Below are 16,633 nucleotides of genomic sequence, written 5' to 3' on the forward strand. Positions count from 1 at the left end.
ATTGAAGACCTATAGTGTTCTAGTTGCTAATAAAAAAAGAACAAGCAAAATAAGATTCTGCATTCTAAGACAACATATTCCACCTTATTTAGCCATATGACTACAGAATAGCTGCAAAAGCTAAATTCCAGTATCCATCTTCACCCCCTGGTTCCTCCACCACTGCCCATATTATTATACTCTTTGCAATCCCTGAGCCGATAATTAAATATCAGATCAAACACCTACCACCCACCCACACAAATAAAACTAATTCTTAACATCCTCAGAACCCCTTTCTGCCCCTCTCAGCCAAAGACATAGATTCTCTTCCAACAGAAGCCATATCCTATGCTGCACCCAACTCATCATGGGATGTGGAAGTGATCTGGGCATTTACCTAGCTACTCAATGCTGCCTTCTAAAAAGGGCAACATGCCACAGTCAGACAAATTGTTCTATTAGTTAGCTTCATCACTGCACCTGCCTCATGATAGTAATAAACCAGCCTCCAAGTCACTGCCCACATTTAGTATATATTTAGGCATGGGACTCATAAATTTCCCTCCTATCCCAAATGTCATTACATTTGGAGATTTCAAAAATTATCTAGAATTGGGATGCCTGGGGAGCTCAGTCAGTTAAGCATCTGACTTCAACTCAGGTCATGATCTCACAGTTCGTGGGTTCAAGCCCCACATCAGGCTCTGGGCTGACAGCCCAGAGCCCTCAGCCCAGAGCCTGGAGCCTGCTTCAGATTCTCTATCTCCCTCTCTCTCTGCCCCTCCCTCCCTCCCTCTCTATCCCTCTTTCAAAAATAAACAAACATTTTTAAAAAATTTTAAAAATTCATGTAGAATCTGAAAGACCAACTCTAACAACTGTCACTCCGCTATAAACATTCTCAAGACTGTACTCTGCATCTCATTTTAACTTGTTCCACCTCAGAAATAGCCCCCCTCCCATGTTATAACTCCTTGCTGTAAACCTTCAACTTCTGGGAATTAACTACATTCACACCAAGGGTCCTCTCAATTCCTAAATTTTCCTTAATCTATCAGCTCCGTCCTAACCCCACTTCCTTCTCCGTGCAGCATGCAGCCCAAGGGTAGATTAACTGAACTACTATCTATCGAAGCTCTTTTTTAATTAAAAAATTGTTTTTAATGTCTTTATTTATTTTTTAGAGAGAAAGAGACACAGAGCATGAGTGGAGGAGGGGCAGAGAGAGAGGAAGACACAGAATCTGAAGCAGGCTCCAGGTTCCAAGCTGTCAGCACAGAGCCTGATGCGGGGCTCGAACTCACGAACCGTGAGATCATGACCTGAGCCAAAGTGGGACACTTAAGTGACTGAGCCACCCAGGTGCCCCATGAAGTTAACTCTTTTAACCTCAGTCCTTCCGTTACACCCATCAGTCAAAACAAAGACTCTGGATTAATCATTTAAGAACTGCCTTCTTCTCTTCTACATTTGGTGAACAATGGTCCTCTCCACAGGACTGCATAGGACTTTACAGAAAACTGTGATGCATTTAAACTGAGACCAAATACCACATCTAATTTCCTCTTGGGACAACAACACATCTCACTGGATCCTTTCACTTGTGTCTGGTCAGTGATTTTCTCCTTCTTCCCCCAGCAACTATACTAAATATTTTCTATTCTGCTTAAGGCCCCAATCACTAATGATTTTAACTACCACCTATATGCTAATGACTTGTAAATGTTATTTCTAGTATTGATCTCTCCTTTTGGCTTAAAATGAATATCCAAATGTTTGCTCTTTCTATCTGGATATACATGGCCATCTCAAACTGTGAACTCATTATCTCTCTCCCATCAATTCTGCTTCTCTGTTGGGGTAACCAGCCGCTAAAATGGCCCCCACTGATCTTTGTCTCCCAATATTCAAATCTTTGTGTGGTTACCACCTCTAATATACCATGGTTGGTGTAATCAAATAATATATGGCAAAGGTGGTGATATATCACTCTATGATTATGTTACGCAGACTATAGCTTCCACCTTGGTCTCTTTCTCCAATCCCCGTGGGTCACTTGCTGTGGAGAGGCCCACGTGGTGAAGGACTAAAGTCTCCTGCTAACAGCCATAGGAGTGAACTAAAATATGAAGCCTCCAGCCTCAGTCAACTCTTCAGCTTGACTGTAACCTGAGAACCACCCAGCTAAGTGATCCCTACATTCCTGAACCTCAGAAACCGTGAGATAATAAATGTTTGTTGTTTTAACCTGCTAAATTTGAGGGTAACTTGTTACACAGAAATAGATGTCGTTCCCATATTCCTATCTCAGTTGACGTTAATATCTATCTAGTCACTCAATCATTAACATTCATTCACGAGTACCTACCATGTGATGAGAGACCTATTATTCTTAATCCTCCACCACAACAGATTGTCACAAAGTCCCGACAAGTTTACTTCCTGTTTCTTTAATCTGCCCCTGAACATTTTCCAAATCTCTCTGCTCTCTCTACTACCACAGTCCCAATCCAGGTCCTCATAATCTCTCATCAATACTATATTCCAATACCCTCCCAATTAGTTTCCTTGATTCCCATCTGTCCCTGTCAAGAGTGAGCTACTTAACACACAGAAAAACAGCATATACATGACAGTTAAAGTGGCAGGACCAGGAGAAAGTTCTCTCAAGGAATGAATGACCCCAGTATCCTTATAGACAAGTAACTGAAGTTTGGTAGTCTTGACCGTTTTAGTAAAATAGAAAGCAGCTTATCTACATGATGTGTATACATTAAGAGGAGAAGAAGCAACGGTGGGCAATTCAGAGAGACAGCAACATAATATAAGTCAGCAACACGGTGTGATCAGGTAAAATTGGATCATATGATGTTGCACAGAGCTATCAATGTCCAAGCCTTAGTTTCCTCTAGCTGCTATAACAATTTGTCACAAAACTAGGGGCATAAAGCAACATACATTTATTAACCTTACAATTCTGGAGGTCTCAAAAGAGTTTCACTGGGCTAAAATCTGGAGGCTCTTGGGGATAATTTGTTTTCTTGCCTTTTCCAGCTCCTAGAGGCCACCTGTATTCTTTGGCTCATGGCCACCTTCCATCTTCAAAGTCAGCAATGGCTGGCCAAGTCTTTCTCATGTCCCATCACTCTGGCACTAATTCACCTACATCCCTCTTTCATTCAGAAGGATTCTTATGACTATACTGGCCCGATCCAAATAATCAAGGATAATCTCTCCATCTCAAGATCCCTCACTTAGTCACATCTGCAAATATAAAGTAACATATTCAAAGATACCAGAGATTGGGCTGTAGACATCTCTGGGGTAAGGAAGTGAAGGGCAGCATTATTCTGCCACAATCCAGTTCCAAAATTTCTCTGGCAATGCTCCACAATCCAGAAACAGAGAAAACAAAGAGGAAAGGTGACTCAGGATTGAAATTAAAGATATGCAGGGTCAAGAGAACAATATCAAAATGGCAGGCATGGCTTGAATTCAAAGTCTTACTTTTTCTAGGCCAGTTAACTTTGCTAACTCCTTCAAAACCACAGAGTGTTCTTATCTGGGCTCCTTTCTCACCAGTATTTTCTGACAATCACCAGGGGATTGGGACAAGAAGGTATGGATAAATATGAACATACGCTACTATTAACAACATTGAAAATACACATATTCTAGGTCATTTAAGAAAGGTATAGGTCAAGATAAAAAAAAACAGTAAGTCTAATTATATGCCAAAATATTCTATATTTGAATAGTTAAATTTTCTGCACATTGTATAGTTAATTCAGAAACTTCCAACCAAATGTGCTGAATCCCAGAGAATATAAATTTTGTAGTTATCTTTAGATACCTATACAAAGGCTTTTAACAAAAACAACTCCCACACTGACAGTTTATGCTGAGAAGGAAGTAACTGCAAACATATTTTAAACAATGAATATAAAAAAATAAGACTTTATTTTAATTAAGTCAACATTATATTTTCAAAGGTTTCACTCCATGCCATAGAATATTTTTTATATTTGATTCCTTTTTCTGACCTAGAGCAATGTGGTAGATTCAAGTTCAGATTGTAAAGATCACAGTTTATATACAAGGAGAATCTCTGGGTGCAATTTTGTCCCATGTTTATGATTATAGGCTGGCTACTAGGTGACTGGCAACTCACACAAAAGATGAGTATTCCTGCCCCCACTATCCTTTCTACCCCTTTCATCTGTGGGTGCTTAGAGGGATAATAAAAGTCAAAGTCATACTCATGTGAGGGTGTTCAGGGTGTTAATAAGAGTCATAGTCACACAAGCCCAAAACAACAGCTGATGCAGGGGCTAAGTAAACAGCAGATGCAGTTCTGTATCCATTCTTAGATACAGTAGATGCTCATCATTCATGGATTCCATATTTCCAAGTTTGTCGACTTGCTAAAATTTGTATGTAACCTTACAATTTAACACTCACAGTTTGTTAGATAATCTTCATTCACACGTGAGTTATACACTGTTGCCTATGAGTTCACTGTTAATGAATCAATTAGGTGTATTTAAAAAATTGTTTTTAATGTTTATTTATTTTTGAGAGAAAGAGAGCCAGACAGACAGAGTGTGAGCGGGGGAGGGTCAGAGAGACAGGGACACACAGAACTCAAAGCAGGCTCCAGGCTCTGACCTGTCAGCACAGAGCCCAACGTGGGGCTCAAACCCATGAACCACAAGATCATGACCTGAGCTGAAGTTGGGTACTTAACCAACTGAGCCACCCAGGCGCCCCAATAAGATATATTAAATAAGGTGCCATTAAACAGAAACACACATAAAACAAGGCTATGTGTTGACTGGTTGATGAAAATGTGACCAGAGGGTGTCAGGAACATAACCCTATATTTCCCCTCGAATATAACTTCATAGAATACAACCATCTCAAATAATAAGAACCAACTGTATTTTATTTGCTGTTAAACCTTTACTTTTGATAGCTGTGGTCTCTAATAATGTAGAATATATCTCCATCAAAAGAGAAAATATATACAAAAACATACTCGTTAAAACTGTATCAGCAAATGCTAAGCCAAGGGGTAGGGGTGTGCAAAATGGGTAGAAATTGGCATTTACTGACCTCCTCTCCTACACAAATTATTTCATTTAATCTCTACAATAATTCTACGAGATAGGTTTTGTTATTCTTATTTTACAGATGAGGAGACTGAGGCTCTAACAGGTTAAAACTTATTAAAAGTAAAACACTAATACATAGTGAACCTGAAATTCAAACTGGGGTCTGTCAAACCCACTGAACCACACCTCTGACCTATAATGATGGGCACTGCTGCTTCACTGGGTCATATGGCTATGGGACTGTGGCTCTCTGGCCTGCCCATGAGAGACCTAAACCTAATACAGTCCCATTAACTCCTGGGTTTCAGAAAACTGAAATTTCCCTTGCAAGTTCTCTACCGCCTGGACAAATATGTTATAAATCTGTAACCAGAGAATGTGTTGATGTTACTCTTTAAATTATTATTAAAAACCTTATTAAAGAGGACACTGGAAGGGACTAGCTTAGTTTATCTAAGAAAATGAGATCTATAAATTCTACCCAAAACAAACCAAAAAGCGGCCCATAATTAAGCATTTAAAATTATCAGATTAATCAGTTGATTAAAATGTTCACCTACTTCATTCTGGTCATATTTTCTCACAGATCTATTGGAACAAAATTAAAAATATATATAGTCCAAAAGTGGAATGATAAATGAATAGTATCAAATAATCAATAGTACCTAGCACAGCATCTTTCATGGACGAAACATTCAACAAAAGTTTACCAACCATATGGATCTATATGCTCTATTTTAGTCGTATTTAAGTAGATCTTCAGGGGCACCTGGATGGCTCAGTCAGTTAAGTATCCGACTCGATTTCAGCTCAGGTCATGATCTCACCGTTTGTGAGTTTCAGCCCCATGTCAGCCTGCATGGGATTCTCACTCTCCCTCTCTCTCTTAAGATGAATAAATAAACTTAAAAAAAAAAAAATTAAGTAGATCTTCTCTTGTTATTGTGGGTAGACCATTATATCAAACATACGTACATACATACACAATTTCCCCTCAAAATTACATACGCTTTGTTTTTAAAGTGTTTCACTAGGCAAAACATCTAAGAATAAGATTGAGATGGTATTTAGTGTTTCAGTTATGAAATGTTTTCTGAAAGACATGACATTCTGTTACCACTGTGCTTAAGAAAAAACAGGATGAAAAATGCAAATACCTGTGAGCACACAGACGCACATTCAGCAGAATAAACAACATCTTCCCAACCAGAAAGTCAATGTCTAGAATTTGTGCACAAACTTTGCACTTTGTTTTATGAGGAAAACAGGGTAAATAAAACAAGAAGTAACAGAATTTATTCAGAAATAAAATTTCAGGGGCACCTGGGTGGCTCAATCGGTTAAGCATCCGACTCTTGATTTTGGCTCATGTCATGATGTCATGGTCATGAGGTGGAGCCCCGTGTCAGGTTCCATGCTTAGCACGGAGTCTTCTTAAGATTCTCTCTCTCCCTCTGGCCCTCTCCCCTATTCTCTCTCAAGAATAAATATTAAAAAAAATAAATAAATAAAATTTCAGTATTTGCCACAGGATTAGTATAGGTTTAGCCTAATCTTCTATGCATATACTGAAATTATAACACTGATGGAGAGGTAATAAAGGACTCTGTGGAACTTATGAAGGTATGGTTTAAATGTAAATATATTATTTTGGAAGATGGAAAATTATTAATCCCTATGGTAACTTCTAGTTAACTAAAATAACCCCTCCAATAATTTTGAATAGACGGTTACCTTAATATTTTACTAAAATTGTGAATTTTAGAGATAACTTAAATATTAGCAATGTACTTTGTATACCAAATTTTCATTTTTAAATCTCAAAATAGAAATGGTACATATAAATAAAGAAATATAGATTCATAATTTTTAGAAGTCATTAAAAATACATCTCCTTGGGGCACCTGGGTGGCTCAGTTGGTCAAATGTCTGACTTCGGCTCAGGTCATGATCTCATGGTTCATGAATTTGAGCCCCACATTGGGCTGCTGTCAGTGCAGAGCCCACTTTGGATCCTCTGTCCCTGCCACCTCTCTCTCTGCCTCTCCCCACTTGCACGTTCTCTCTCTCTCAAAAATAAATAAACATTAAAAAAAAATACTATATCCTTTGTAATAAATTAGGTGGCATATTAGGACCTGAATCTAAACTGTCCAAATCCCAAATATTCTGGTTGACCACTAAGTCTTTTGTTTTTCCATCTACTATAGGTCCTTTGGTAGTTTCAACCTCCCTTTATATCTCAAAATGAAGGTAAAAGATATAGGACAAAAATCTACATATTCAACTTCACTAATTGTGTACATTCTCATTAAGGTTTAGTGGGAAAGATGTAATCAGTAATGAAATAAGTTTAAGACCTACAAATGACAGTATTCACTGTTGTGGTTTAACTTTAGAAAGCTAAGAATAAAAAGTTTATTTTCTAAAATACTTGCTTTGGTCTCAAATGTTAAGTATACCAAAATACTGACTATAATTGGTAATCCCCAACTTGCAAAGACTGGTGTTTCCAAAATTCACCTTTATATATTAATTGATTGGCGGTCAGAGACTATTTTCAATATTTCAAAGAACTGTTAAGTTCCCAGCTCAATCTAAAAAAGCCTCTGTGGCTCAGATCACTCTTGGGATATAAAATATAACTTTAATAACAATATTTCCCCACATCAAACTACCATTTTTAACATCGCTTTTATTTACCAAAAAAAAAAAAAAAAAAAAATCCTGAATTAATTTAGCAATTGTCTCCCACCTTTCCTCAGATGTTTATCTTCAAAATAGACTGAGGGGGATACCAATTCTGACTGGCTTAGTTAATGTCCTTCTTGCTCATAAGTAGTCTACAAAATAGAAACTTACAGTGGTGAAAAAACAAATATGGCATTACAAATTTTCATTATTCACATCAATCCGATCTCATGGCATAATATTCAAGTTTATTTGAATGCTCAAAGATTAGAAACTTTTTCGATCTCCCAAGATAAACTGAAAGGACAGAAAATAAGTTGTTGGTTTTCTTTTTTATTCCTCCATTCCTCCCCTCCCACCCCCCCACCCCCCCACCTCCCCCACCCACCAATTACCTCCTATTATCATTCAGAAGCTAAATGGTTTTACAGACCCAACTTACTCTGCATTCTCATCTCAAATTTATGAGGTACAACGTTTTCAGAAATACTAATAATTTTCAAAATTAAAGTATAGGGATTTACTAATTCAATTAAAATGACCAGACTGTTTCACTAACATTTTGCTGAACCTCCTCTTTCATACCATTTTTTAAGAGGTTGGCAATTAAAAGACAGCAAATAATTTTCATAAACAAACAAACAACACAGAGAGAGGGATGAAGGGAGAAAAACTGGTAAACTTCCAACTTCCTGCCTTCAGGAATGAGACCTAAGCAACAATCCAATTAAGAAAGCAAGCAGTGTAAGGAAAAAAATTTAAAATAACCCCCTAGTAGTAACTTTGACACCAAGTATGACAGTCTCCAAATCAAAGTAATTAAAACATTTTTTAAGTCTGGAATGACTAAAGCTGTTAAAGAAAACATAAAAATATTATGACATTTACCTGAGAATACAAAAAATACCTCTGTTACAAATTTGCCAAAGCCACAGTTGCAAACTGTACAACCTGTAAATACGGAGAGACAGCACATCACATGGGTTCACTGTCCCCAGAAATCTGTGATTGAGATGGCAGACAAAACATGGTTCCAACATGACAAAACCACCACCAAAACAACAAGTCTCCAGCTTCTTAGAAAATGAGTGAGTAGTATTAGTTAGAAAGAAGGAAGACATAGGGAAAAGAGACCTGCTAGCACAGCTGCCCTTCTCTCTGGGTTCGTGTTCAGGTTCTGCCAGGGGCAAGCTGTACAATCTTCAAATGACTCCGGCCCTCAACTCCCACACCTATCAAATGAGAGGGTTAGGCTGGTCAGAATCTGTGGTTTCTTCCAGCTCTAAATTTTTTTTAACTCTAAAGGCGTCCCTTTATAAAAGTTTGGACAACTGATAAACAGTATATCAAGTTTTTGTGCCTATTAATAAAATACAAGAAATCAATTTAAACCACTCAAATATGACTAACATTCTTTGTCTGGACAAAGAATGAATGCTCCCCATGGACCAAGGTGGGTCCTATGGGAGACAGAGTAAGCTGGCGTCACCTAGGTGTATCCAAGAGGGTTACCTGAAGCTTGAACAGACCTCAGCAAAATAAACATGAAGACCCTGCAACATCCAAGAGGCTGAGGAAGGAGTAAGCAACCAGCCAGAATACAGATGCATTCTCACTGTCAAGCAATCTGAAGTGAGGAATCCTGAGCAATGGAGGCAGGAGGTAGAAGACACAGGAGGAAAGAATGAGCTTTAAATGTGTGCCAAATCTATTAACAGCACTGAAGCTAGATCACCATGCACCATTCAAGTGAAGTTTGCTACTAGTCTTTCCTCTCTTCCCTTCTTCCTTTTCCAACAGGGATGGGAGGGTAGAGGGGGTGTTAAATCAGGAACAGCAAGACAAAGCAAGAGTAGAAAAGCCCAGGCAGAAGAAAAAAAGTCGTGATGCCCCCCTTCCTGATTATTGGCTTCCCGCTCGTAGTGGGCAGAGCTGGGAATGGGCATGGGGGAGAAGCGTTGTCCTTAATTTAGGTTTGGTTTCGGGTCTTTATTTGTTGGCACTGAACATTTTAATAATCAAATTGAGACTTCTGCAATTAGTTACTGAAAGACAACTTGTATTATCTAACAGCCACCAGAAAAGTCAAGTTTATCTACAGGCAGATGAGCCAGCCTCACAAACTGAAAGGGACAATGAGTAACACACAAAAAAAGCTGTTTATAATTACATTACATATATTGCTTTTCACCCTAATACAATAAAGAGGCAACACAGCAGAGAGTAGAGAAGCACACAAATATGATCCTATTAAACATAACTCAACCCACTCAGCTTCTCTGCCTATCCTAAGATGGTTCAGCCACTAACAATCCCAGAAACCTGCCATAACATGACTCAAGAATCTAAAAGTGATTCTTAAAATTTGCTGGAGTGGCCTGAATATAACAGATTCACTTTAAAAGGCAGAGACTGTGTCTTGCTCCGTGCTATATCTCGAACATTTAGGATAGTGCCCCTTATATAAAAGGTGCTTTAAAAACTACTGTTCTTCTTTCTAGGAGATGGCTGCTATGTTAGGTTCTAGGGAAATAGAATCTGAACAAATATGTCTGCAGCTGAGCTGGCTTTTTAAAAACATATTGAGTCTTACTATGTACAAAATTATAATACAGAGGGGCGCCTGGGTGGCTCAGTCAGTTAGGCGTCCAACTTCAGCTCAGGTCACGAGCTCACGGTTCGTGAGTTCGAGCCCCGCATCATGGTCTGCTCTGACAGCTCAGAGCCTGGAGCCTGCTTCAGATTCTGTGTCTCCTTCTCTCTCTGCCCCTCCCCAACTTGCGCTCTGTCTCTCTATGTCTCTCAAAAAAATAAATGTAAAAAAACCTTTTTTTAATTATAATACAGATTACTTTCATCCTTATCCTTTCATAATTAGTCAAGTATTTGAAAAATGCATGTATTTTCAATACTGTTCTACAACAATGCAGAATACATGTGAAAAATTTAAACTCAGCAATTCAAATAGAATTAATGTATATATTTTTTATGAACTTAGCAGAAAACTCTCTAAATAAATACAATATAATAATACTATTAAATGCAAACTAGTTTATTTTAAAAAGAGAGGAAGAGTTTAAAAATATATTATCCACTATTTTATTAATATTCTGTTGGCACAGATTCTCTCTTTTCAGTGACAGCCTGAATTAAGAGCCTACTATCTTAGAGAGTTATAGTATCATCATCCCTCTCTTAAAGATTAGGAAACTGAGGTCCAGAATTTAATGACTTGCCCAAGGTCATATTACTAGTAATCAGTAAGAGCAGGAGTTTTAATTCAAGAAAGTCAGATTCCCAAGCCACGCTAATTATAATGCTGAAGAGCTGAGTACTACTGACTCTCTCCAAAAGATAGAATATCCTATTTTAATGATTATAATGTTTAATTCTGAAATATACACTAAGCTTCCAACCTACTTCTACTAATGTGAATAAACCCTTCCTAAGTGAAAATTCTATGTAGCAGATACCAGTAAAGTTTCTAACAGTTGATATATTAATCATGATATTGTTCTGATTGTACAGTATTTACAAGAAGTGTTTGTGACTGTAAAATTGGACAGTTTCCAAAATGGTACATAAGGGATGCATGTCTTATTGTAGGTTTCAAGAACTAAAGGATGTTGGCTCCAGTAGAGTCCTATTATCTTATTATTTCATTGTCACATCTTATCTTAGTAATAAATGCAAGAGACAGGGTGGGATAGATATTCCAGTATAAGTCAGTGCTTCTCAACATGAGAGGAGTCCCCCCACCTCCCGGGGACATTTGGCAATGTCTAAAGACATGGTCATTGTCATGATGGTGTGTGCAGGTGGGGAGTGCTACTGGAATCTACTAGGTAACAGGAGGAATGCTGTTAAACATCCTATAATGCACAGGACAGCCCTGCCTGCTCCCAACAAGGAATTAGCCAATCCAAAACGTCAACAATGCCAAGACTGAGAAACTCTAGTGTAAGAGATTAAATGTCCGAGGCACTAGCAGAGAAGGTGGTGTGGGTGTTTAGAGACTGTAACTATAAACACTAAATCAGAGAGTCCAAGTAACAGTAAAGATTAGGAATAGTACTGGAGCCTTGAGGAGCACTGGTATGGGGGCAGCTTCCTGCCTCATTAGAGTAAAGGTGAGTAATCAGAGAAGGTGATAGCAGCTTCTATCAATACTCTCAACTTTAACAGTTGTGCTAATATTTTTTTCTGATAAAAGAACAGAAAATCGAAAAAGCATAAGTAGTAAAAATAAAAGTAGTTTACTGGAGAGATGAGAAACTTTTTATTCAACTGCACACAGTTCCACTACCAACTTGTTTCTATTACATACGGCAGGAACCTAGAGGGTTACAATCTCAAATAAGAACAATGGGTGTTGTGGACATACCATAAGAAAAGCCAGAATAAATATATAACCATGTGCTTCATTCTGAACATCAGTATTCTGAAGACCAAACATGATTTCAGGAAACCGGGCTTTGAGCTCCCAAACGTATAAATGCCCTGATGGTATACTATTGTTTCTTCCTGGGCCTTCCTTCCTCTGAATATGGGAATCATCTGTCACAAGATTAGGCAGTAAAAACTGGGCACATAGTAGGCTCTGAGACAGAGTGGACCTAAAGTGAAAACCAAAACACAAAATTTCCCCCAGTGTTGCCCTGCTTTGCGTGGCTGACTTTTACCATCATGTTCTTGCTCCTTTTTCCTTGAATGCTCTTCTGTAGGAGACCTCCTTCTTCAGTCCTATCATGTTAGTTTTCTTTCTACCCTCAATCATATTTCTTCACCAAAATCATTTTACCCTCTTTTCATTCCCATTTCACTCCTGTTTCCTTTCTTCCAGCTTTGTCTTACTCTACCTTCTCAATAGTGCCAACTAGTACTGGAATTATAAAATGAGAATTTTGGAGTTGAAAGAGTCAGACTTACTATCAGTACTTACTATTAGTAAACGCCCATGATGCCCACCTCTCTTCATCATACCCACACTACTAACAAGTGGTTAGCCAACTCAGCTTAAATACATTGAGATCACCTCTACTTTCTGAAACCACGAATCACTTGTTCTCATTAACAGGTATTGAAAGATTGCTCATGATACCTAAACAGAGCAATAGAATTGGTCTGAAATTGCTCTTGCTTCACAGATATCAACTTCTCATTATCAACATTAACTAGAAAAAAGCTCATCATCCTAAACTACAGTTGGCCAAATTTGCAGACTTATGCGCTTTGAAAATTATCTTTTGATAGACTGAAACATTTAACTAAGCGCAGACACATGATTCATCTAACAAGCCGTGTTTGACATTTTGTCAGGGTAAGGAATGACTCATTAAATCCCCAAAATGGCACGCAAGGTATGTTTTACCCTCCTACATTGTTCAGGTTTATTCTCCCCTAAGTACGTATCCAACAGAAGATACTGATTAATTGGGAAGATTCCGGGTCTTGTTGGGTAAATACGGTACTGTACTTAATACAGTTAGTATTAAGGCTCGTGAAGTCTGGGCAGATACATGAGAGCAAAACTAAAGTGATTTATTATTGTGCAATAAAGGAAGTAGATCCTAATTTGTTCTGTGCTGGCTTACCCCCTAAAGGGCAGCGGGGTGCGAGTCCCATAAACCCAGCCGTGCTGGTGAGTTACCTAGTTTAAATGAACGTCTCCGGCGTTCCACCGAAGTTTGAACGGTTCTTGGAGCTTAGTCTCTGGCTGTTGCTTCCCCACAGAAGCCCCCTGCAACTCGCCCCGGGCGCGGGGCTCGCAGCCTCCCAGCCTGGCAGCTGAGCCCGTCGCGGCCCACATGGGGTCCCCGCCGTGCTGACCCCGCCGCCGCGCTCTTACCTTGGTGAGCTGGGCGATTTTCTTGCTCATTTTCAGGTGCAGGTCCTGGCTGTAGTCCATGCTGTGCCCCGCCTGCTGCGCGGCGGCCGGAGAGGGCGCGAATTTGGCCGCCCCGGCCGCCGGGCCGCCGTAATAGTGCTGCTGCCAGCTCATGCCCGGGGTCGCCATCTTCCCGATAGACCCCGGCCCGGGCACCCGTCCTCGCGCTCCGGGGGCGGGCCGAGGAGCAACAGCGTCTGGGAGGCAAGAACCCAGGCGGCCGCTTCCGGACCCGACCCCCGGCGTTTGACAGCCGCGGCCGCAGGCGCCCTCCGGCCCACGACACCTCCCTCCCCGTCACTCCCGTCCAGGGACGGGGCAGCCCAGCCGGCTCGAGGCCGCGGACGACACCGGCGCGGGGCAGACGCCCGGGGTCCAGCGGCGGCGGTTCCGGGCCCGGCCCGCTCTTGCCAGCTTTCCAGCTGGCTCCTGGCGGGGGCGTCGTGGGCAGCGTGGCCCCGCAAGTCCGGCTCCCACCCGGAACCAGGCACCTGGCAAGACGGCCGCCGCCGGGGCTGCGGAGGGAGGAGGAGACGGGGCGGGCTGGTGCGGGGGAAGGCGGGACATGGAGGAGGACGCGGGAGCCGCGGAGCCGCCGTTACCAGGGCGCGCGGCCCGCGGAGCGCGCGGGGACGACTACGTCATTTCTCCGCAGCCAAGCCCCGCCCCGGGCCGCCGCCACCGCCAGTCCCGCAGCCTCGCGGCGGGTAAAAGGCGCCTCGGGAGGGCCCGCCGGGACCGCGCCGCCAGGTGCTTCACCTTGCGGTGGGGATCCCCGAGCCCCCAACTGGGCGGCAAGCCCTGTGTGCCGTGCGTGGGGCTCTACGTAAAAATTTCTGCGAGAGTAGATGAAGCTGTGGTCCTTTCGATTTGCAGAACGCGTGCCGATTTACTGACGGTTTTCCACGTGTAACATCGCGTGCGCTTGGGCTAACTAGCTTTTCCCCAAGAAGGGCGTCAAGCTCACATCCAGTTCCCTCCCAAAGCTGGCCTCAGCACCGCAGAACGTGGGTAATGAAATAGCTGGGAATGGAATAATCCCTCCCTTAAACCTTTCAAATTCATGCAAATATGATGGTTACAGTGTAGTTGGCCGACCTACTAAGTGCCAGGCATTTGTACTTCATTCAACGTCAAGTATGTGTGTGTGGAGAGATCATACCTCATCTGTCAATAGCACAGCACTGCACCCTTACTTTTTCCCAGTCTTAATGGAGCCCGAGGCAATTATATATGGAATCTACTTTACTTCCAGACAACGGGGAAAAACAAGTTGGAACAAGATGCCAGCTCCTTAAGGTTTTGGGGCTGTGCCAAAATGTGTCATTTCTTGTGCATTTTCACCTCTCTAAATGTGTTATTTCCTACTGATTTTCTCCTAACATCTCTATTCCTGTAGATCAAGTGATTTTTTTTAATTTTTAAGTGTATCCTGTGTTGAAGTAAATAACTCGTTTTAGGGCGATCTTAACAGAAACTTTAAAAATGTAGAATTGTGCCTATTTTAGAATGTAGAACTGCCTGTTCTCCGGGCAGTTTTGCAGAACTGAATCCCCCGGCATTATAATATGTAATTTCTCTTTAGGATGCAACTAACCATTGTATAAACTTGAGATTATTAACAAATCCGACTGGGGACAAGATTATCACAAAGTATCTGACTGTAACAAATCTAAACCAACAAGGTGAAGATTGAATAGCATCATGAAATAGTTCCAGAACTGTTGGAATGCCAGAAAAGAAGACTGAAATTGTCTACATCTTTTCCCAGGTGCTAGGTACTCAGCCCGCCCCCCCCCCCGCCAAGTCCCCCAAAATAAGTGGTCTAGTTCCAAGGTCTGAATGGAGCAGATGGCCAGAAACAAATATCATGTAAATTTTGCTTTGCTCTTAAAATCTAATGATTCAATGAAATTAAAGAGAATTAGGAGCTAGTGTTATTTCATCAAATTCTAGGCATAGAAGATGAACACTCATTTTTGAACTCCTATATCCTTTACATGCTAAGCAAAAATGTATGCTCAAAAGACTCCCCATTTCCTTAAATTTTTATAATTAAGTCTTGCTAGGGCAAAGAAGGTGTTTTTAGTTTTGTCTCTATAATATAGTGGAAAGTGTATAATAAGGAGATCAATGTATAGCCTCAGCTGAACCTGTTTGCTCCTCAAATTCCTCCTCTGAAAAGAGACAGTATTTATCAGTCTCTTCGCACTCTAACTGGGCAGTTAGAGGTGGCAGCCCTGGTTTACGCTGAACCCTATCACATGAGATCCTGGTGTCACTGTACGGCATAGCCCAAGAGGAGCCTTATCCTAAATACTATGCTCACAAGACATCCAGTGTCATTCCATGAATTTAATATTTTTGCTCTACCACAATGGGATAACACAGGTCATCTTGTATAGGATTCTATGCAATTATAAATAATATAAACATAAAGAATAATATAATACACCCATAATCCTATTACCCAGAATCTCACTTTTTAAAAATCCAATAAAGGAGGTATGCAATAGGAGAGAAAACAGGAAAAGCTAGTTAGGCAAGAAATCTTTATTTAGTACCTGTTTCTCTCATGAGATGGTTTATGCAGAAATATTTATTGAATACTTATTGTGTGTCAGGTGCTGTTAGGTGCTGAGGTTGCAGTAATGACTAAGAATCAGTCTCTGTCCTCAAAAAGTTAGCAGTCTAGCGGGAAACACAAAGAATAAGGTGCAATGCAATGTGGTGTTAAAGGAACTCACAAGAGGGGCACTTAACCTCGCTTGAGGTGTCAGAGAAGACTTCACACACACACAAAGGCAATAATTGAACAGACTTCTGAAGGATGATTTTTCAGATAAAAAGGGTAGGAAGGTGGACTACAAACTCTGAAGGTGAGAGAGAACATAATCCACTTAGGGAGCAGCAAGTGGTATGGTATGGCTGGAGCAAAGAGCTTGATGGGATGTCAAAA

The 16,633-nt window shown here is 40.7% G+C and overlaps 1 protein-coding gene across 6 annotated transcripts in view; it reads right to left on the reverse strand.

The window, feature by feature from the left end:
* Positions 1 to 13,885, reverse strand: part of FAM184A (family with sequence similarity 184 member A) — a 127,588-nt gene extending 113,703 nt beyond the window's left edge. For 5 of the 6 annotated variants that reach the window (XR_003968948.1, XM_030316246.1, XM_030316243.1 and 2 more), the window contains exon 1: positions 13,636 to 13,885. Coding sequence is in view for 5 of the 6 variants with exons in the window: in XM_030316246.1 (XP_030172106.1) it covers positions 13,636 to 13,803 (168 nt within the window). In the remaining variant the exon portion in view is untranslated. The remainder of the gene's footprint in view (positions 1 to 13,635) is intronic. The other variant, XM_030316244.1, reaches the window with a different exon arrangement.
* Positions 13,886 to 16,633: the final 2,748 nt, after the last annotated feature.

This window comes from Lynx canadensis, chromosome B2, assembly GCF_007474595.2.
Source record: "Lynx canadensis isolate LIC74 chromosome B2, mLynCan4.pri.v2, whole genome shotgun sequence".
Lineage (NCBI taxonomy): Eukaryota > Metazoa > Chordata > Mammalia > Carnivora > Felidae > Lynx > Lynx canadensis.